At 42.4% G+C, this 23329-nt stretch overlaps 1 protein-coding gene across 1 annotated transcript; it reads right to left on the bottom strand.

Moving 5' to 3' along the window:
- Window positions 1–15616: 15616 nt before the first annotated feature.
- Window positions 15617–22459, bottom strand: MS3_00006476 (uncharacterized protein). Its single transcript, XM_051214640.1, has one exon. It carries the CDS (start codon window positions 17167–17169, stop codon window positions 16840–16842), a length of 330 nt encoding a protein of 109 aa, XP_051067822.1. The 5' UTR covers window positions 17170–22459; the 3' UTR covers window positions 15617–16839.
- Window positions 22460–23329: the final 870 nt, after the last annotated feature.

The raw sequence follows: 23329 nt of genomic DNA, 5'->3' as shown, positions 1-23329 counted from the left end.
AGCACACGTAATAGCGTTAAAAAAATGTTTTTTTGTTTTTTGTTTTTTTAAAAAAATATAAATATATAGGCATATTAAAATTGTTTTTTTTTAAATATAATATATATCGTAAAAAGAAAAGTCGAGATAATATAAAATGTCGAGTAGTGCCTTACGTGCAGTAGTCGTTTAAATGTTCTGGAAATCTTACTCTTCTTCCAGAACGCGTCGTTTTAGGTTTATTTTCAGATACATTCGGAGTATCATCGCTAGTGTTGGTTGTCGGTTGAGGAATTATGAGTGTAGGAGTCGCGTTGTGCGATTGTACCGAAGGAAAGTCGACGTGAATAGGATTTCCTTCTAAATACGCTGCTTTTAAGCGATCGATGCTGATGCTATCGTTGGTTCCGTTCTTATCGACTACATAGTACTTAGATTCACGTTGAAGAACTTTGAAGGGTCCTTCGTATGCTGATTCGAATGGTCGTCGATGCGAGTCTCGACGAACGAAAACGTGTGTACTATATCGTAAGTCAGGTTGAACGAAAACATCAGTTGATTGAGGTCGAGTGGAAGCAGGTTTAACTGAACGCATTGCGTTTGTAAGCCTGTTCGTGTAGGAGGTTAGATCCATGTTCATTGAAGAGAACGAAGGATCCACGAATTCTCCTGGAAGTCGAAGTGTCGTTCCATAAACGAGTTGAGCCGCAGTGTATCCAATGTCAGCTTTCACTGCATTGCGAATACCTAGTAAGACGAGTGGAAGAGCGTCGGTCCACTGTGAAACGCTTGCAGCTGATAGTGAAGCTTTTAGTTGTCGGTGAAAGCGTTCTACCAACCCGTTTGCTTGTGGGTGGTAGGCAGTCGTTCGGAAGCGAGTGGTTCCTAAAAGTGTGGTCAGACGACGGAAAAGATCAGATTCAAACTGACGTCCGCGGTCTGTAGTGATGGTTGAAGGGCAGCCGAAGTTTGCTACCCATCGTTCGACGAATGTGCGGGCCACTGTTTCAGCAGTGATGTCCTTGATAGGTACTGCTTCTGGCCATCGAGTGAAACGGTCTACGCAGGTTAAGAGGTAAGAGTATCCATTTGAATCTGGTAAAGGTCCTACCAAATCCAGATGAACATGGTCGAAACGAGCATCGGGAGTTTTAAACGAGCCTAGGGGACATTTATTGTGTCTGATAACCTTAGATTTTTGGCAGCTTACACAGGAGCGTGCCCACTCCCTCACGTCTTTATTCATGCCAGACCAGCAAAACCTTTCTGCTATAAGCTTGATGGTTGCACGAACACCTGGATGAGAAAGTTTGTGCAATGTATTGAAGACATTGCGTCGATGATGTTTCGGCACGATTGGGCGATCCCTACCTGTAGATGTGTCACAAAGTAAGGTTTCCTTACCTGTTCCCATCTGTTTGATACGTAGTTTAAGTGTTGTGGACGATAACTCGTGCTGAAGATCACTGTCTTCTTTTTGAAGCTCGGCGAGTTTCAGAAGGTCGATTCCTTGGAGACTATTCAAGGAAGTTATGCGAGATAAGGCGTCTGCAACTACATTGTTTGCTCCAGAGATGTGTTGAATATCTGAAGTAAACTGCGAAATGTAGTCCAGTTGTCGAGACTCACGGGAGAGTACTTGTCAGAAGGAGAGCTTAACGAGAAAGTGAGCGGTTTATGGTCCGCAAAAAGAGTGAATTCACGGCCTTCGATATAGTGTTGGAAATGCCGTACAGCACAATACATAGCTAGGAGTTCCCTACCGAATGTGCTGTACCTCGATTCGGTGTCTAGCAACCTTCTAGAGAAAAATGCCAAGGGTTGCCAGGAGTTGTTAACCCATTGTCGTAAAACTCCTCCGATTGCCGAGTCGGATGCGTCTACTGCGATGCTAATGGGTGCTCGGGTGTCCTGGTGTGCAAGCATTGTTGCTTTAGCGATCAGTTCCTTAACTGTGGAGAATGCTTTTCGTGCGGTGTCGTCCAAATTAATCGATTTCGCATTTCCACGAAGTTGGTCGGTTAGCGGTTTCATAAGTAATGCGCATTTCGGTATGAAACGTCTATAGAAACTTACGAACCCCTTAAACGTGTGTAATTGCTTGACGGTGCTCGGTTCTGGGTAATCCAGAATGGCCGCCACTTTGGTTCTAAGGGGTCGGATACCTTGAGCATCGATAGTGTGTCCTAGGAAGTCTGCCGAGTCGGTTCCGAATTGGCATTTCTGAACGTTTACAGTAATGCCATGTTTTTGTGGTCGTTCGAAAACAAGATCCAGATGCTTGAGATGTGTTTCTCTGTCCGGACTTGCGATTAGACAGTCGTCAACATACGCATGTACGAAGTTGAGACCTCGAAAAACGTCGTCTATGAATCTTTGGAATGTTTGAGCAGCGTTTCGTAGACCGAAAGGCATTCGCAAAAATTCATAGAGTCTGAAGGGAGTTATGATAGCTGTTTTCGGAATGTCGTCAGTAGCCATAGGGATTTGGTTATACGCTTTAACCAAGTCGATTTTCGAAAAGACGGTTGTACCTTTCAAGGTAGCTGTCAAATCGTGAATGTGAGGCAGCGGGTAACGATCGGGAATGGTTTCCGCGTTCAATCGCCGATAGTCACCAGTTGGACGCCAATCGTTGCTGTCCTTTTTAGGGACCATGTGCAACGGAGATGCATATGGGCTACTTGACGGTCGTATGATTCCTAAGTCTATCATATGGTCGAACTCGTTTTTCGCTAACCTTAGTTTTCGGGAGCTAGTCGTCGTGCTTTAGAGAATACAGGTGGTCCTGTAGTCGTGATGTGATGTGTAACATTGCTGGTTACACACGGTGGTTTCGGTTGAGTTTGTTGTATCCCAGGGTACTTATCGAGTAGTGGTTGATAGAGTGGTTCGATCATATGCTTAATTGTGACTGAGGATAATCTACAACCAGAAAAGGAAGTTACGCAAACGGACAAATTAGTGTTTCCGTCTACTAGCCTCCGTTTGCGCGTGTCGATGATCAGATTATGGTGTTGTAGAAGATCCATACCAATGATTGGCATAGAAACATCAGCAACAACGAAAATCCAGTGAATGGGTTTGCGTAAACCCACGTTAAGGTAAACGTACCTTTTGCCATGCGTAGCGATCAGTTTTCCGTTTGCCGCCTGTAAGTTTAAGGTCAATTCGTGTAGTCGGTCGTTAGGATTTGCTGGGAGAACGCTAACTTCTGCGCCAGTGTCGACGAGGTAGCGAACTCTCGTTGTCACATCTGAGACGAATAACAGACGGCTTTGTTAGCCGGCTACGGTTGCCGTTTACGCGTGCCGGCTTGGAAGTTTCCCGAGTTGTTTTTCGAGTCACTCGGTTTCGTGTTGGGAAAATTGCAGGGTTTTCTGCAATTTCTGGAAAACTTTCCATACTTGTTATGATACCAGCGCCAGTCGGGGTTATCTGTCTCTCGTGGTCTAGAGACAGATCGCTTACGCGAAATGCTCCTACGTGGAGTGCGCGATCTCTTACGGTCGGTATGAAGATTGAGACAACGCGTGAGTGTATGACATAACTTGATTATGTCATTCTGAGTCGTTTGAGGTTTTTCTTTGACTGAAAATACCTCGGTAGTAGAAGGTTTCGTAATTTCTAAAATGCGGTCGGCAGATGCAGCTAGCTCGTCTAAGGCGTTGTTCTGGAACGAGACCAGAACTGCTTGCACCTTTTGGGGAAGTTTTGACAAGAAGAGTTGTTTGAATAGACCTTCGTCGAAAGTTCTTGGGCCTATTACCTCTCTCATCCGTTGCAACATGTCCGTCGCAGAACCGTGTTGCAGGTCGATGTTATTGAAGAGTTGATCTAACCTCTGTCGATCGGTTAGGTCTTCTCGTTTAAGAATCGAGCGTTTAAAGATTTCGTAAGGATCGGAAACATCACTAGTAAACATACTAGGTGTTACGTACCTGTTGAATTCGCGCTGTAGTGCCTTGACTACTGCGAGGAATTGTGCACTGGTGTCGATTACGCCGTGCTCGGAGAAGTCGGCTCCTGCGTAGCAAAACCAGGCTTCGATGTTGTCCGGCCAGAAAGGCATCAGTTGAAACGAAGGCGGGGACAAAGTCTTAAGCTTGAGTACTTTGGGTGTCTGTTCAGTCATGATGAAGTGTGAAGTACGATAATGAACGAGGGGAAAATATATATATATCCAAGAAAAAACACGAAAAAAAATCACAATGTTTAAAAAAAATAAAAAAATAAGGCAATGATATATAAAAAATCCCAAAAAGGAACAGACTCACAGTTGCAATTAGGTGTACCAGATCACGTCGGTCTCACCAATGAGGATGTCACAGGTATTCAGTGTTTGACAACGCTTCTACCAGTAACACCTTCTAATATATTTCGTTCCCACCCAGAGAAATCAAAAGACAGAGTCGAGGAGATCGGAAGAGTATATTTGGCGATGACCAATATATCGGAATTCTCTGATCTAATCTGGCTAGCGATTGCGGTTGATGTTGAGCACGGCGTTACCACACGTGATCTGGTGCGGATGCCTGACCGAGCGCCTTCAGCTAGATGAGTCCACTAAAACATATGGTCAGCATCCAATGTCGAAAACTTACAGAGCTATTTATTTTGGGGATTTATTTTCCGCTACAAGGTTATCAAAATACTTGGGCATATCAATGTCAAAACTTTTTATAGTCATACTTCTGAGACAACTCAAACAGATGTTTATAACACAGGAAACAGGTTATTATTTCCAATAACCTCAAACCTGATAAGCTCTTATAGGTTGGGTTCTCGCTATTGACGTATCGTATTAAAGCGCTTGTTAAAAAAGTTAAGCTTACCGCTTTAGCTACCCAGGGCCTTTAAACGCTTTGACTAGTTGTTTCAGACTTCATATTCTAGCTATATGAGACCTCATGAAAATGGATTGTAAACAAGTACCTTACCCATGCTCAATTAATCCTGTACATGATCTTAATATTGTCCAAGATGTGTCAACTGTGTTAGTACTTGGGCGTGTGGATTCCGCAGTGTATTTGACATGATATTACCATCTCGTTCAGAGCAAACTAGAGGAATGTAACTGCTTGACTCACACAATCTTTCGTTGAAGCTATACTATATAATGACTCTGGCTCTGAACTTCCTAACCAGGCTTCAAGGATATTTTAATATAATGGATCGTTCAGAGAACATATGAAATCTCACCTAATATATTCATGGTCGAGAGCCTAAAGGGAAAATAACTCAGTTATAATCAGGCTACCACAAACACCATCTTTAGACAGTTAAACTCCAACTGCCATGTATCAGCAAAGGTCTCGATTAGGTGTGATAAACATCAACGCCCAGTGATTCCTCTTAAAAGATAGAGATTCTTCCAGTATGACAAACAATTTGACTATGATTTGAGGCCAATTTGTAGGACCTATATTTACCGATCATCAAATAAAGACGGAAAAATTTTATAGGTAGTGTTTGTAAGTATTTATTGCAAGTTGAGCTTGAGGTCATAATTTTAAGCACAAAAAATCTTTCAGTCACTAACGTTTTAATCTTATTAGAAGATTCTCAAATGACTCAAACGCTCAACTAAGAATGTTATAGTTTACCGACCCTAACTTCATTCAAAACTCTTCAATGACTAAAATGATAAAATTTGTTTCTGTTGAATGAGGAGGGACCTTCTTTTAAGGGTTCCATATGGTGTTGAGAAGTCACTAACAAGTACAAAAGATGCGACATTCCCGTTTAATTATCACTATGATGTTTTATAAACTACAAGGAAGTGCATGTGCGTCGGTAATTATGTGTACATGTTGTGTTTTATATATGTATATCACACTTCGAGTCAAGAGATAGACTGGCAGTATATCTTCTGGTATTTTTGATCATGTCGCACCTCAGCAGTATAGTGCGTGACGGATAAACGAAATTCGACAATCATATTTTCAAAATCTCCTCTTATGTGATGATCCCAAAGCTAGCAAGATGGAAAGTCAAAGATGACGAGATGCAGAAGTACATTGAATTATAAGTTGATTCACCTTAGTGTACTAAATCGAGGCAGTTTTGTTGTTCTAGGAGGTGTGCAGCCCAGTGTACCAAAAACATGGCCCGGTGTGGATGCTTGGTCGGGCGTCCTCAGCCTGTTATTTGTTCGGTGAAACTAGAGTAATCAACGTCAGTGTCAATAATTTGCAGTGACTTATTCAGGAGATTTATTTGCCACCATACCCTATCTTTTTGTAAACTGAGAGATGTCCCAATACAATAACCCATTATCTTAAATGACCACTTCTGTGGTAACATGGCTCATCGTTTCTTCATTTCTGGGGCTAATAACCTCCCAAAGCATGGCAAAAATACTCAAAAATTGGAACTAAGTAAGCTTCAGTCAGAAGTGAGTGTCTTCATACGGCTGTCTGCTTCTAAAATATTCATACAAATCATCTTGTAGTAGCCACACTAAAAAACGTTTCTGGGGAGAATCCAGAACATTGGCGGGAAAATACTCTGGATATTAAAATAAGTCATTTGATTTATTGTTTCTGCTACTAGACACAACCATTGTTGAAGATATACAAGTATTTATAAACAGTTGTCTCTTCAGGATACCCAATGCCCGTTGACCGGATATCATCGGCACCAACCTATTGTGGGAGAGGACAAACCAGGTTCCAGCTGCGGAGCAAATTAAGAAAAGGCGCTGGAAATAATCTACATACATCACGAAGCATGTGCTAACTTAGAATCCTTAAGGGAAACGGAAAAGAGGGAGGCCGAAGAACACATTGCACTGAGAATTGGAAGCAGACGTAAAAAGAGTGAACAGCAACTGGAACTGAAAGTGTTGCCCAGGACAGGGTTGGCTGAAGAAACCTGGTGATCGACACACGCTCCTACAGGGGGCATGACAGAAGTACGTAATGAAGATACACACTGATATCGGAGTTGCTATCAGTAAATGTTTGAAGCCCAAGCACGCCCAAGCGGTTGTCGCTAAATGCTTTTTCAGAACCCTTTAACCAAGACTTAATGTTTTGCCTTTTAAATGTCGAAATAATTGTTGCCTTATATATAGTGTTTGTTCATCTCACACTTCAGCAATCGGCATGACCAACTATCCTCTGTCTCAAAAGTGTCATAAAAGATTCAAAGAACATCAACTAAGTTGATTCCTGGAATCACAGAGTGCTGTATGATGAAAGACTGTGTAGCGGTAAATAAATCCCCAAAATAAATAGCTCTGTAAGTTTTCGACATTGGATGCTGACCATATGTTTTAGTGGACTCATCTAGCTGAAGGCGCTCGGTCAGGCATCCGCACCAGATCACGTGTGGTAACGCCGTGCTCAACATCAACCGCAATCGCTAGCCAGATTAGATCAGAGAATTCCGATATATTGGTCATCGCCAAATATACTCTTCCGATCTCCTCGACTCTGTCTTTTGATTTCTCTGGGTGGGAACGAAATATATTAGAAGGTGTTACTGGTAGAAGCGTTGTCAAACACTGAATACCTGTGACATCCTCATTGGTGAGACCGACGTGATCTGGTACACCTAATTGCAACTGTGAGTCTGTTCCTTTTTGGGATTTTTTATATATCATTGCCTTATTTTTTTATTTTTTTTAAACATTGTGATTTTTTTTCGTGTTTTTTCTTGGATATATATATATTTTCCCTCGTTCATTATCGTACTTCACACTTCATCATGACTGAACAGACACCCAAAGTACTCAAGCTTAAGACTTTGTCCCCGCCTTCGTTTCAACTGATGCCTTTCTGGCCGGACAACATCGAAGCCTGGTTTTGCTACGCAGGAGCCGACTTCTCCGAGCACGGCGTAATCGACACCAGTGCACAATTCCTCGCAGTAGTCAAGGCACTACAGCGCGAATTCAACAGGTACGTAACACCTAGTATGTTTACTAGTGATGTTTCCGATCCTTACGAAATCTTTAAACGCTCGATTCTTAAACGAGAAGACCTAACCGATCGACAGAGGTTAGATCAACTCTTCAATAACATCGACCTGCAACACGGTTCTGCGACGGACATGTTGCAACGGATGAGAGAGGTAATAGGCCCAAGAACTTTCGACGAAGGTCTATTCAAACAACTCTTCTTGTCAAAACTTCCCCAAAAGGTGCAAGCAGTTCTGGTCTCGTTCCAGAACAACGCCTTAGACGAGCTAGCTGCATCTGCCGACCGCATTTTAGAAATTACGAAACCTTCTACTACCGAGGTATTTTCAGTCAAAGAAAACCTCAAACGACTCAGAATGACATAATCAAGTTATGTCATACACTCACGCGTTGTCTCAATCTTCATACCGACCGTAAGAGATCGCGCACTCCACGTAGGAGCATTTCGCGTAAGCGATCTGTCTCTAGACCACGAGAGACAGATAACCCCGACTGGCGCTGGTATCATAACAAGTATGGAAAGTTTTCCAGAAATTGCAGAAAACCCTGCAATTTTCCCAACACGAAACCGAGTGACTCGAAAAACAACTCGGGAAACTTCCAAGCCGGCACGCGTAAACGGCAACCGTAGCCGGCTAACAAAGCCGTCTGTTATTCGTCTCAGATGTGACAACGAGAGTTCGCTACCTCGTCGACACTGGCGCAGAAGTTAGCGTTCTCCCAGCAAATCCTAACGACCGACTACACGAATTGACCTTAAACTTACAGGCGGCAAACGGAAAACTGATCGCTACGCATGGCAAAAGGTACGTTTACCTTAACGTGGGTTTACGCAAACCCATTCACTGGATTTTCGTTGTTGCTGATGTTTCTATGCCAATCATTGGTATGGATCTTCTACAACACCATAATCTGATCATCGACACGCGCAAACGGAGGCTAGTAGACGGAAACACTAATTTGTCCGTTTGCGTAACTTCCTTTTCTGGTTGTAGATTATCCTCAGTCACAATTAAGCATATGATCGAACCACTCTATCAACCACTACTCGATAAGTACCCTGGGATACAACAAACTCAACCGAAACCACCGTGTGTAACCAGCAATGTTACACATCACATCACGACTACAGGACCACCTGTATTCTCTAAAGCACGACGACTAGCTCCCGAAAACTAAGGTTAGCGAAAAACGAGTTCGACCATATGATAGACTTAGGAATCATACGACCGTCAAGTAGCCCATATGCATCTCCGTTGCACATGGTCCCTAAAAAGGACAGCAACGATTGGCGTCCAACTGGTGACTATCGGCGATTGAACGCGGAAACCATTCCCGATCGTTACCCGTTGCCTCACATTCACGATTTGACAGCTACCTTGAAAGGTACAACCGTCTTTTCGAAAATCGACTTGGTTAAAGCGTATAACCAAATCCCTATGGCTACTGACGACATTCCGAAAACAGCTATCATAACTCCCTTCAGACTCTATGAATTTTTGCGAATGCCTTTCGGTCTACGAAACGCTGCTCAAACATTCCAAAGATTCATAGACGACGTTTTTCGAGGTCTCAACTTCGTACATGCGTATGTTGACGACTGTCTAATCGCAAGTCCGGACAGAGAAACACATCTCAAGCATCTGGATCTTGTTTTCGAACGACCACAAAAACATGGCATTACTGTAAACGTTCAGAAATGCCAATTCGGAACCGACTCGGCAGACTTCCTAGGACACACTATCGATGCTCAAGGTATCCGACCCCTTAGAACCAAAGTGGCGGCCATTCTGGATTACCCAGAACCGAGCACCGTCAAGCAATTACACACGTTTAAGGGGTTCGTAAGTTTCTATAGACGTTTCATACCGAAATGCGCATTACTTATGAAACCGCTAACCGACCAACTTCGTGGAAATGCGAAATCGATTAATTTGGACGACACCGCACGAAAAGCATTCTCCACAGTTAAGGAACTGATCGCTAAAGCAACAATGCTTGCACACCAGGACACCCGAGCACCCATTAGCATCGCAGTAGACGCATCCGACTCGGCAATCGGAGGAGTTTTACGACAATGGGTTAACAACTCCTGGCAACCCTTGGCATTTTTCTCTAGAAGGTTGCTAGACACCGAATCGAGGTACAGCACATTCGGTAGGGAACTCCTAGCTATGTATTGTGCTGTACGGCATTTCCAACACTATATCGAAGGCCGTGAATTCACTCTTTTGCGGACCATAAACCGCTCACTTTCTCGTTAAGCTCTCCTTCTGACAAGTACTCTCCCCGTGAGTCTCGACAACTGGACTACATTTCGCAGTTTACTTCAGATATTCAACACATCTCTGGAGCAAACAATGTAGTTGCAGACGCCTTATCTCGCATAACTTCCTTGAATAGTCTCCAAGGAATCGACCTTCTGAAACTCGCCGAGCTTCAAAAGAAGACAGTGATCTTCAGCACGAGTTATCGTCCACAACACTTAAACTACGTATCAAACAGATGGGAACAGGTAAGGAAACCTTACTTTGTGACACATCTACAGGTAGGGATCGCCCAATCGTGCCGAAACATCATCGACGCAATGTCTTCAATACATTGCACAAACTTTCTCATCCAGGTGTTCGTGCAACCATCAAGCTTATAGCAGAAAGGTTTTGCTGGTCTGGCATGAATAAAGACGTGAGGGAGTGGGCACGCTCCTGTGTAAGCTGCCAAAAATCTAAGGTTATCAGACACAATAAATGTCCCCTAGGCTCGTTTAAAACTCCCGATGCTCGTTTCGACCATGTTCATCTGGATTTGGTAGGACCTTTACCAGATTCAAATGGATACTCTTACCTCTTAACCTGCGTAGACCGTTTCACTCGATGGCCAGAAGCAGTACCTATCAAGGACATCACTGCTGAAACAGTGGCCCGCACATTCGTCGAACGATGGGTAGCAAACTTCGGCTGCCCTTCAACCATCACTACAGACCGCGGACGTCAGTTTGAATCTGATCTTTTCCGTCGTCTGACCACACTTTTAGGAACCACTCGCTTCCGAACGACTGCCTACCACCCACAAGCAAACGGGTTGGTAGAACGCTTTCACCGACAACTAAAAGCTTCACTATCAGCTGCAAGCGTTTCACAGTGGACCGACGCTCTTCCACTCGTCTTACTAGGTATTCGCAATGCAGTGAAAGCTGACATTGGATACACTGCGGCTCAACTCGTTTATGGAACGACACTTCGACTTCCAGGAGAATTCGTGGATCCTTCGTTCTCTTCAATGAACATGGATCTAACCTCCTACACGAACAGGCTTACAAACGCAATGCGTTCAGTTAAACCTGCTTCCACTCGACCTCAATCAACTGATGTTTTCGTTCAACCTGACTTACGATATAGTACACACGTTTTCGTTCGTCGAGACTCGCATCGACGACCATTCGAATCAGCATACGAAGGACCCTTCAAAGTTCTTCAACGTGAATCTAAGTACTATGTAGTCGATAAGAACGGAACCAACGATAGCATCAGCATCGATCGCTTAAAAGCAGCGTATTTAGAAGGAAATCCTATTCACGTCGACTTTCCTTCGGTACAATCGCACAACGCGACTCCTACACTCATAATTCCTCAACCGACAACCAACACTAGCGATGATACTCCGAATGTATCTGAAAATAAACCTAAAACGACGCGTTCTGGAAGAAGAGTAAGATTTCCAGAACATTTAAACGACTACTGCACGTAAGGCACTACTCGACATTTTATATTATCTCGACTTTTCTTTTTACGATATATATTATATTTAAAAAAACAATTTTAATATGCCTATATATTTATATTTTTTTAAAAAAACAAAAAACAAAAAAACATTTTTTTAACGCTATTACGTGTGCTTGAGTTTGTTTTCCATTTTGTTTCGCCGACATTGTGTTTTTACGCACATACGAGTGTATTTCAACATGCACTTACACTTTCTTTTTTCTTTCCCAGGACGGCTGGAAAAGAACGATGCAGTTTACGAGGAGTCGAAATTTTCGTTGTAACTCTTTCTTTTTTTACTATGTTGTACCTCGGTCCCATATAGTAAGGAAAGACGACCAGACGCTGCTACACTTAGTAAGCTATCAGAAGAGTGTTTACCAACGACAAACTCGTTGGGTTTAAACTTCTGGCTGGCCACGTCTTAGGGTCGTCACTGCCCCACTAGGGGGAGTGATCTGTAGCGGTAAATAAATCCCCAAAATAAATAGCTCTGTAAGTTTTCGACATTGGATGCTGACCATATGTTTTAGTGGACTCATCTAGCTGAAGGCGCTCGGTCAGGCATCCGCACCAGATCACGTGTGGTAACGCCGTTCTCAACATCAACCGCAATCGCTAGCCAGATTAGATGAGAGAATTCCGATATATTGGTCATCGCCAAATATACTCTTCCGATCTCCTCGACTCTGTCTTTTGATTTCTCTGGGTGGGAATGAAATATATTAGAAGGTGTTACTGGTAGAAGCGTTGTCAAACACTGAATACCTGTGACATCGTCAACCTCTTTAAGCCAGTATGTCTGGATTTTCATATACCTATCTGTAGAAGTGCTCCATTAATTCAAATGACAATCCTTTATATAAAGAGGCATTCATTTTCATGAAGTAGATTTAGGTGCTTTGTAGTCAACTGAAAAAATGAATCTCAGAAATAGTTAGTTTTCTTTTTCAATAGCTTTTAGGCTCCCTTGCCTTTCCATGAAGGATGAAACGATATTTTGAGCGAAACCGATCATTGGGTTCAGGGTCTGAATATTTTCGATTTTTTCTCATCAAAGGGTAATAATCTTGCCTTCTACATGAAGTACCCATTTTCTTGGTTCGATTATTAGTAAAAATCATCAGCTAATCAACATCATTTTGGACGATATGAAAATCTCAGGAAAATTAAAAGCGTGAAATGATACCTTATTTTTGTACAGTTTGATCAAAAATATAAACACGATAGCTTTTGAAGAACAAGCATACAGAAAACCAAGGCATATGTAATAAATACTGAACTAAAATAGGAGTCGCGTCGAAACACTGTCCGTAGGAGCCAAAATACACTTCTATACACTGGCTTTATAGAAAATTTACGAAACTCATCCCCAGTTTGTCTGCCATATGACATAGCCTCTTCATTAAAATACCATCGAAAGGCCAACCCCATAGACCCAAAAACAGATCATCTGGCAGTATGAAAAAATTGCCTCAGAAATCACCACAAGGATCCTGAACTATTTCGGAGTCACTATCACCCATGGAGTAATACAAGCATTTCACTTCATTCCATTCCATGCAAACCAGAAAACAACAAAAATAGGACAAATGTAGCATCGCTTATAAAATGAGTTGCACCACTTGTGAACATTTCATTGGACGATGAGTACATACCCTCCATGCACAAATGAAGATATTGGCAGTGAGTTGATATCCTATGGTATCTGAGATCTCAATGCATACAGACGATCCCTGGGGCCATCAGAAAGGGTTTAGTTAATTACGAAGCCAGAGACCAACCAACAAAGGTAAATCAAGTTCATAAAACCTACAAATACTACCAACTACAAATAGAGCCATAGAAGTGAACTGATATGACACTTATGAAGCATATGGAAAGCGTACTTCTACATGAATTATGGACCGAAGATATTGTCAGGAATAAAAATGAAAGTTCTTCATTTAAATCATGCAACTTAGAGAACCCACCATCATCAGAAGTGTTACATACCTCTTCGTCGTATAGATCGACAATCTTAAACAGCCAAAATATCCGTGCGCCGTATATTTCGACGACATGAATGAAGTCACATTTGACTTTGTATACTCTGAACCTAAAGAGCGCTCGAGCACTCTCTATTCGCTGTTGAGGGTGTGATCACTGGACTGAACCATCATAGGACTGATGTGTGAAGGCAAGACCTGAGGTTAATGATCCGCGTACTGGGTCGAAATTTATTTTTTTTGTGAGGTACCTCACAAAGGACGTGAAGAATCTATGTGACTTATGTGATCGCCTAACCATCATCCGCGCTGACTCGCCCTATCGTGTGTAAGAATCTTTAAAAAATGAATTCCGGTTCGCTGAAGCAACAACTTATTGAATCTAGGAAAAAGAGATCTATTACGATCAGGACGAATGACCGAGCTATGACGTAACGGTTTGAGTTTAGCCAGAAGACACTTTGTATACTAGGAGACACAGAGCGGGGAGAGTGAAAAGAACTGGAAGAAAAAAGAGGAGTCGATGGCGTAGCAAGTGCACACAGTGCCCTTACACTTATTAAGGGAAACAATAGACAGCAACCAGCAATGACAATCTTCAGATAAAGACAACCGAGAAATTGAAACTACAGGCAGACGGTTTGACCCGATTTAAGGCATCTTCATATAAACCCTACGTTGACAGTTTCTGATCTTCATTATTTCCCATCCACTTGTAGTGGTATACGAATCTCCAAAATCAATAGCTCTGTAAGTCTTCAACATATAATGCTGACCACATTAGTTTTAATGAACTCATCTAGCTGGAGGCACTAGATCGCAAATGGGGACACCGTGCTCAACTTCTCCTGCAACCGCTAGCTAGGTTAGATCATTCAGTTTTCGATATATTGATAGCCTATCATGTATATCTTCAAACCTCTACGATTCTGACTTTTGATTTCGTTGGGGGCACGTTTCGATTATAGATGTTACAAGTTAAGGTGTTGTCATTCTCCAAATATTTATGGCATCTTCATACTGTTTAACATTTAGTGCTACTTCAAAGTGAAAGATAGCCTTATTTATTCTACCCTAATCAACATGTCTAACAGAAGTATTATAATTGTAAATAATATCCTCCAGATGTGTAGGTTTGTATATATTTGCGATTGCACAACATTGAAAGTAAATTCGCCGAAAAGAGAACTCTTCACTGAACCAATCTTTCTTATCTACTTCAATATCATTATAAGTACATAAGGTGATTTAAGTAGAAATGCTAAGACAGATTTGAAACCTCATACTATAGACACATTTTTGATTGTAAAAATGACTTGATCTTAGACTATGGTGGACCGAATACATCAATATTAAAGTAGTGAAAAGTCGATACTAAAAGTATGAGGATAATGGATAATATGTAATATATATAAATACATGCTTGATATATGAGACACGACTTAAGTTGTCAGCCGAAAGCGTGTTCAGGTTCCGCGTCTCGTAGTCCAAAATTATAACAAATAATTATTAATAGAAAGTACGATGTATATAATACAAGATAATGTGTATTAGGCCTGGTCGCGTAAATATGTGATCTGTAAACGCAGATATGGTTTATATTAAAGTTTCGTTATCGCGGAGGATGATATGTGAGAACAAGAAGTGTGTGGGAAGCAGCGTATGTACTAGCGATAATCAGTGACATAAAAAGAGAGAACAAGATAGAAAAGACGGTCAGAGATAAATATAAACAACACGTTCTACAGTCAAAAAGAGCGATGGCATGGAACTTGTTTATTCATGAAAAATGTGAATAATGTAAATCACCTAACAAGCAAATCTATGGTCACCATTCTGATAACTTTAAAGCATCACGAGTTCACTTACTCTGCGAACGAGAACAAGACTCAGTGACCAAAGACCAGTAATCTAGCTATTGATGCGTCCCAGCCTCGCTATCTAGAAGGAGAAGTCCAAGCTTGGTATGGAAAATATATTCTGCAAACAGCTAGAAAACGAGCGAGCCCACAAACACAATTTAAAACGTATATATACGAATATATATATAATCGATAATGTCCTAGTAAAATGTTTTTAAACATTACTCATTGAGTTCATCAATCGACAGGCATTCAAATATTTAATCGATAAGTTCGCCAATTGACTGCTATTTAATCATTTAATCGATAAGTTCATCAATTGGCTTCCATTCAAATATTTAAACACTTAATCGATATGATAAAATTACAAATGTGAATTTTGGGGATATACTGTCCTCAACACTCCTCCCCTTTTTAATAGCGTACTTTTCTGGGGTGGACTTGCATCTTGACTGTAGTTCGCCGCTGACAGAGAGGCCACCTTCTGGGATGGGGATCAGCTTGCTGTTGAGCCCCTTGTGGTGGGGCTGCAGGTAAGTTGAAAGTATCAAGCAAGGTGTCGAGGGGAAGATTTACTCCTGTTGATGGGTGGTCTGGGGCTATCCGCTTCCATAGTTGGTTTCGGTGTCTAGTCCACGTGTCTCTTCCCACCTTTACCTCGTACATAACTTGGTCTAGTCTTCCAACCACACGTGCTTCGATCCAAGGACCATGATTTGCTCTGTAGTCTCGAACGAACACCGGGCATCAGACCTCGTACGCTGGAAGCTTCTGAGATTTGGTCTGAGATGGTGGTGGTTTGGTTCTTGGGCACACCAGATTATGGATCGTCCTCAATTTCCTTCCCATCAGGATCTCTGCCGGGGACTTCTGCTGTAGTAGCACATCATTAGGTGTTGTTCGGTAAACAAACAAGAAATTCTACAGTGTTTCTACTGGCGTCCCCTCTCCTTTCGACTTCATTAGAGCTCTCTTGAATCTATCCACAAATCTTTCTGCCTGGCCATTTGACTGTGGGTGGTAAGGTGGAGAGCGGAAATGCTTGATCGATAGGCGTTTGCAAAATTCTTGAAATTGACTTGAAGTGAATTGCGAACCATTGTCGGATGCGATTATATCCGGTAATCCGTTGCGGGAGAACATCTCTGTCAAAAGTTGCATTGTTTGGCTTGTCGTTGGTGGCATGACGGGAACGATTTCTGGCCATTTCGAAAAGGCGTCAACAACGACTAAATAGGTGATTCCATTAGTTGAGCCTGCGAAATCGACATGTATCCTGGACCAGGGATACTCAAGCTGTGGCCATGGGACCGGCAGTACTTTCACGTTACACTTAGCTGCTTGCTGACACTGTCTAGTTCACTAGGATCCAACTTTCTAAGCAGCAAGCGGACCTTCCAAGCATCATCCTGATTAGTAAAGTCGAATTTGAATAAGTCTTCGTAACGTCGAAACTGCATATCAAACGTGACATTGGATTCTGGATCGTAATGAAACTCGGAGATACTGTTAGCAATACCATCAACTGATGGTGCAGTAGTAGTAGGATTAGAACTGCTTGGTTGAGGATTAGACGTAAGCTTTGCATCTGCTAACATTTGAATAAGTTTCATCTGCTGCTGGAGTAATAATTCAAGTTTAGAAGGATTCATCTTTCCAAAACTACCGTCGCCAAATTGTTAGGTTTGAAGCTTCACGAGTTCACTTACTCTGCGAATGAGAACAAGACTCAGTGACCAAAGACCAGTAATCTAGCTATTGATGCGTCCCAGCCTCGCTATCTAGAAGGAGAAGTCCAAGCTTGGTATGGAAAATATATTCTGCAAACAGCTAGAAAACGAGCGAGCCCACAAACACAATTTAAAACGTATATATACGAATATATATATAATCGATAATGTCCTAGTAAAATGTTTTTAAACATTACTCATTGAGTTCATCAATCGACAGGCATTCAAATATTTAATCGATAAGTTCGCCAATTGACTGCTATTTAATCATTTAATCGATAAGTTCATCAATTGGCTTCCATTCAAATATTTAAACACTTAATCGATATGATAAAATTACAAATGTGAATTTTGGGGATATACTGTCCTCAACACTCCTCCCCTTTTTAATAGCGTACTTTTCTGGGGTGGACTTGCATCTTGACTGTAGTTCGCCGCTGACAGAGAGGCCACCTTCTGGGATGGGGATCAGCTTGCTGTTGAGCCCCTTGTGGTGGGGCTGCAGGTAAGTTGAAAGTATCAAGCAAGGTGTCGAGGGGAAGATTTACTCCTGTTGATGGGTGGTCTGGGGCTATCCGCTTCCATAGTTGGTTTCGGTGTCTAGTCCACGTGTCTCTTCCCACCTTTACCTCGTACATAACTTGGTCTAGTCTTCCAACCACACGTGCTTCGATCCAAGGACCATGATTTGCTCTGTAGTCTCGAACGAACACCGGGCATCAGACCTCGTACGCTGGAAGCTTCTGAGATTTGGTCTGAGATGGTGGTGGTTTGGTTCTTGGGCACACCAGATTATGGATCGTCCTCAATTTCCTTCCCATCAGGATCTCTGCCGGGGACTTCTGCTGTAGTAGCACATCATTAGGTGTTGTTCGGTAAACAAACAAGAAATTCTACAGTGTTTCTACTGGCGTCCCCTCTCCTTTCGACTTCATTAGAGCTCTCTTGAATCTATCCACAAATCTTTCTGCCTGGCCATTTGACTGTGGGTGGTAAGGTGGAGAGCGGAAATGCTTGATCGATAGGCGTTTGCAAAATTCTTGAAATTGACTTGAAGTGAATTGCGAACCATTGTCGGATGAGATTATATCCGGTAATCCGTTGCGGGAGAACATCTCTGTCAAAAGTTGCATTGTTTGGCTTGTCGTTGGTGGCATGACGGGAACGATTTCTGGCCATTTCGAAAAGGCGTCAACAACGACTAAATAGGTGATTCCATTAGTTGAGCCTGCGAAATCGACATGTATCCTGGACCAGGGATACTCAAGCTGTGGCCATGGGACCGGCAGTACTTTCACGTTACACTTAGCTGCTTGCTGACACTGTCTAGTTCACTAGGATCCAACTTTCTAAGCAGCAAGCGGACCTTCCAAGCATCATCCTGATTAGTAAAGTCGAATTTGAATAAGTCTTCGTAACGTCGAAACTACATATCAAACGTGACATTGGATTCTGGATCGTAATGAAACTCGGAGATACTGTTAGCAATACCATCAACTGATGGTGCAGTAGTAGTAGGATTAGAACTGCTTGGTTGAGGATTAGACGTAAGCTTTGCATCTGCTAACATTTGAATAAGTTTCATCTGCTGCTGGAGTAATAATTCAAGTTTAGAAGGATTCATCTTTCCAAAACTACCGTCGCCAAATTGTTAGGTTTGAAGCTTCACGAGTTCACTTACTCTGCGAATGAGAACAAGACTCAGTGACCAAAGACCAGTAATCTAGCTATTGATGCGTCCCAGCCCCGCTATCTAGAAGGAGAAGTCCAAGCTTGGTATGGAAAATATATTCTGCAAACAGCTAGAAAACGAGCGAGCCCACAAACACAATTTAAAACGTATATATACGAATATATATATAATCGATAATGTCCTAGTAAAATGTTTTTAAACATTACTCATTGAGTTCATCAATCGACAGGCATTCAAATATTTAATCGATAAGTTCGCCAATTGACTGCTATTTAATCATTTAATCGATAAGTTCATCAATTGGCTTCCATTCAAATATTTAAACACTTAATCGATATGATAAAATTACAAATGTGAATTTTGGGGATATACTGTCTTCAACACTCCTCCCCTTTTTAATAGCGTACTTTTCTGGGGTGGACTTGCATCTTGACTGTAGTTCGCCGCTGACAGAGAGGCCACCTTCTGGGATGGGGATCAGCTTGCTGTTGAGCCCCTTGTGGTGGGGCTGCAGGTAAGTTGAAAGTATCAAGCAAGGTGTCGAGGGGAAGATTTACTCCTGTTGATGGGTGGTCTGGGGCTATCCGCTTCCATAGTTGGTTTCGGTGTCTAGTCCACGTGTCTCTTCCCACCTTTACCTCGTACATAACTTGGTCTAGTCTTCCAACCACACGTGCTTCGATCCAAGGACCATGATTTGCTCTGTAGTCTCGAACGAACACCGGGCATCAGACCTCGTACGCTGGAAGCTTCTGAGATTTGGTCTGAGATGGTGGTGGTTTGGTTCTTGGGCACACCAGATTATGGATCGTCCTCAATTTCCTTCCCATCAGGATCTCTGCCGGGGACTTCTGCTGTAGTAGCACATCATTAGGTGTTGTTCGGTAAACAAACAAGAAATTCTACAGTGTTTCTACTGGCGTCCCCTCTCCTTTCGACTTCATTAGAGCTCTCTTGAATCTATCCACAAATCTTTCTGCCTGGCCATTTGACTGTGGGTGGTAAGGTGGAGAGCGGAAATGCTTGATCGATAGGCGTTTGCAAAATTCTTGAAATTGACTTGAAGTGAATTGCGAACCATTGTCGGATGCGATTATATCCGGTAATCCGTTGCGGGAGAACATCTCTGTCAAAAGTTGCATTGTTTGGCTTGTCGTTGGTGGCATGACGGGAACGATTTCTGGCCATTTCGAAAAGGCGTCAACAACGACTAAATAGGTGATTCCATTAGTTGGGCCTGCGAAATCGACATGTATCCTGGACCAGGGATACTCAGGCTGTGGCCATGGGACCGGCAGTACTTTCACGTTACACTTAGCTGCTTGCTGACACTGTCTAGTTCACTAGGATCCAACTTTCTAAGCAGCAAGCGGACCTTCCAAGCATCATCCTGATTAGTAAAGTCGAATTTGAATAAGTCTTCGTAACGTCGAAACTACATATCAAACGTGACATTGGATTCTGGATCGTAATGAAACTCGGAGATACTGTTAGCAATACCATCAACTGATGGTGCAGTAGTAGTAGGATTAGAACTGCTTGGTTGAGGATTAGACGTAAGCTTTGCATCTGCTAACATTTGAATAAGTTTCATCTGCTGCTGGAGTAATAATTCAAGTTTAGAAGGATTCATCTTTCCAAAACTACCGTCGCCAAATTGTTAGGTTTGAAGCTTCACGAGTTCACTTACTCTGCGAATGAGAACAAGACTCAGTGACCAAAGACCAGTAATCTAGCTATTGATGCGTCCCAGCCCCGCTATCTAGAAGGAGAAGTCCAAGCTTGGTATGGAAAATATATTCTGCAAACAGCTAGAAAACGAGCGAGCCCACAAACACAATTTAAAACGTATATATACGAATATATATATAATCGATAATGTCCTAGTAAAATGTTTTTAAACATTACTCATTGAGTTCATCAATCGACAGGCATTCAAATATTTAATCGATAAGTTCGCCAATTGACTGCTATTTAATCATTTAATCGATAAGTTCATCAATTGGCTTCCATTCAAATATTTAAACACTTAATCGATATGATAAAATTACAAATGTGAATTTTGGGGATATACTGTCCTCAACACTCCTCCCCTTTTAATAGCGTACTTTTCTGGGGTGGACTTGCATCTTGACTGTAGTTCGCCGCTGACAGAGAGGCCACCTTCTGGGATGGGGATCAGCTTGCTGTTGAGCCCCTTGTGGTGGGGCTGCAGGTAAGTTGAAAGTATCAAGCAAGGTGTCGAGGGGAAGATTTACTCCTGTTGATGGGTGGTCTGGGGCTATCCGCTTCCATAGTTGGTTTCGGTGTCTAGTCCACGTGTCTCTTCCCACCTTTACCTCGTACATAACTTGGTCTAGTCTTCCAACCACACGTGCTTCGATCCAAGGACCATGATTTGCTCTGTAGTCTCGAACGAACACCGGGCATCAGACCTCGTACGCTGGAAGCTTCTGAGATTTGGTCTGAGATGGTGGTGGTTTGGTTCTTGGGCACACCAGATTATGGATCGTCCTCAATTTCCTTCCCATCAGGATCTCTGCCGGGGACTTCTGCTGTAGTAGCACATCATTAGGTGTTGTTCGGTAAACAAACAAGAAATTCTACAGTGTTTCTACTGGCGTCCCCTCTCCTTTCGACTTCATTAGAGCTCTCTTGAATCTATCCACAAATCTTTCTGCCTGGCCATTTGACTGTGGGTGGTAAGGTGGAGAGCGGAAATGCTTGATCGATAGGCGTTTGCAAAATTCTTGAAATTGACTTGAAGTGAATTGCGAACCATTGTCGGATGCGATTATATCCGGTAATCCGTTGCGGGAGAACATCTCTGTCAAAAGTTGCATTGTTTGGCTTGTCGTTGGTGGCATGACGGGAACGATTTCTGGCCATTTCGAAAAGGCGTCAACAACGACTAAATAGGTGATTCCATTAGTTGGGCCTGCGAAATCGACATGTATCCTGGACCAGGGATACTCAGGCTGTGGCCATGGGACCGGCAGTACTTTCACGTTACACTTAGCTGCTTGCTGACACTGTCTAGTTCACTAGGATCCAACTTTCTAAGCAGCAAGCGGACCTTCCAAGCATCATCCTGATTAGTAAAGTCGAATTTGAATAAGTCTTCGTAACGTCGAAACTACATATCAAACGTGACATTGGATTCTGGATCGTAATGAAACTCGGAGATACTGTTAGCAATACCATCAACTGATGGTGCAGTAGTAGTAGGATTAGAACTGCTTGGTTGAGGATTAGACGTAAGCTTTGCATCTGCTAACATTTGAATAAGTTTCATCTGCTGCTGGAGTAATAATTCAAGTTTAGAAGGATTCATCTTTCCAAAACTACCGTCGCCAAATTGTTAGGTTTGAAGCTTCACGAGTTCACTTACTCTGCGAATGAGAACAAGACTCAGTGACCAAAGACCAGTAATCTAGCTATTGATGCGTCCCAGCCCCGCTATCTAGAAGGAGAAGTCCAAGCTTGGTATGGAAAATATATTCTGCAAACAGCTAGAAAACGAGCGAGCCCACAAACACAATTTAAAACGTATATATACGAATATATATATAATCGATAATGTCCTAGTAAAATGTTTTTAAACATTACTCATTGAGTTCATCAATCGACAGGCATTCAAATATTTAATCGATAAGTTCGCCAATTGACTGCTATTTAATCATTTAATCGATAAGTTCATCAATTGGCTTCCATTCAAATATTTAAACACTTAATCGATATGATAAAATTACAAATGTGAATTTTGGGGATATACTGTCCTCAACACTCCTCCCCTTTTTAATAGCGTACTTTTCTGGGGTGGACTTGCATCTTGACTGTAGTTCGCCGCTGACAGAGAGGCCACCTTCTGGGATGGGGATCAGCTTGCTGTTGAGCCCCTTGTGGTGGGGCTGCAGGTAAGTTGAAAGTATCAAGCAAGGTGTCGAGGGGAAGATTTACTCCTGTTGATGGGTGGTCTGGGGCTATCCGCTTCCATAGTTGGTTTCGGTGTCTAGTCCACGTGTCTCTTCCCACCTTTACCTCGTACATAACTTGGTCTAGTCTTCCAACCACACGTGCTTCGATCCAAGGACCATGATTTGCTCTGTAGTCTCGAACGAACACCGGGCATCAGACCTCGCACGCTGGAAGCTTCTGAGATTTGGTCTGAGATGGTGGTGGTTTGGTTCTTGGGCACACCAGATTATGGATCGTCCTCAATTTCCTTCCCATCAGGATCTCTGCCGGGGACTTCTGCTGTAGTAGCACATCATTAGGTGTTGTTCGGTAAACAAACAAGAAATTCTACAGTGTTTCTACTGGCGTCCCCTCTCCTTTCGACTTCATTAGAGCTCTCTTGAATCTATCCACAAATCTTTCTGCCTGGCC

Source organism: Schistosoma haematobium, chromosome 2 (genome assembly GCF_000699445.3).
Source record: "Schistosoma haematobium chromosome 2, whole genome shotgun sequence".
Classification (NCBI taxonomy): Eukaryota; Metazoa; Platyhelminthes; class Trematoda; order Strigeidida; family Schistosomatidae; genus Schistosoma; species Schistosoma haematobium.
The sequence above is the reverse complement of the archived record's forward strand: the minus strand, read 5'-3'. Positions and strand labels throughout refer to the sequence as shown.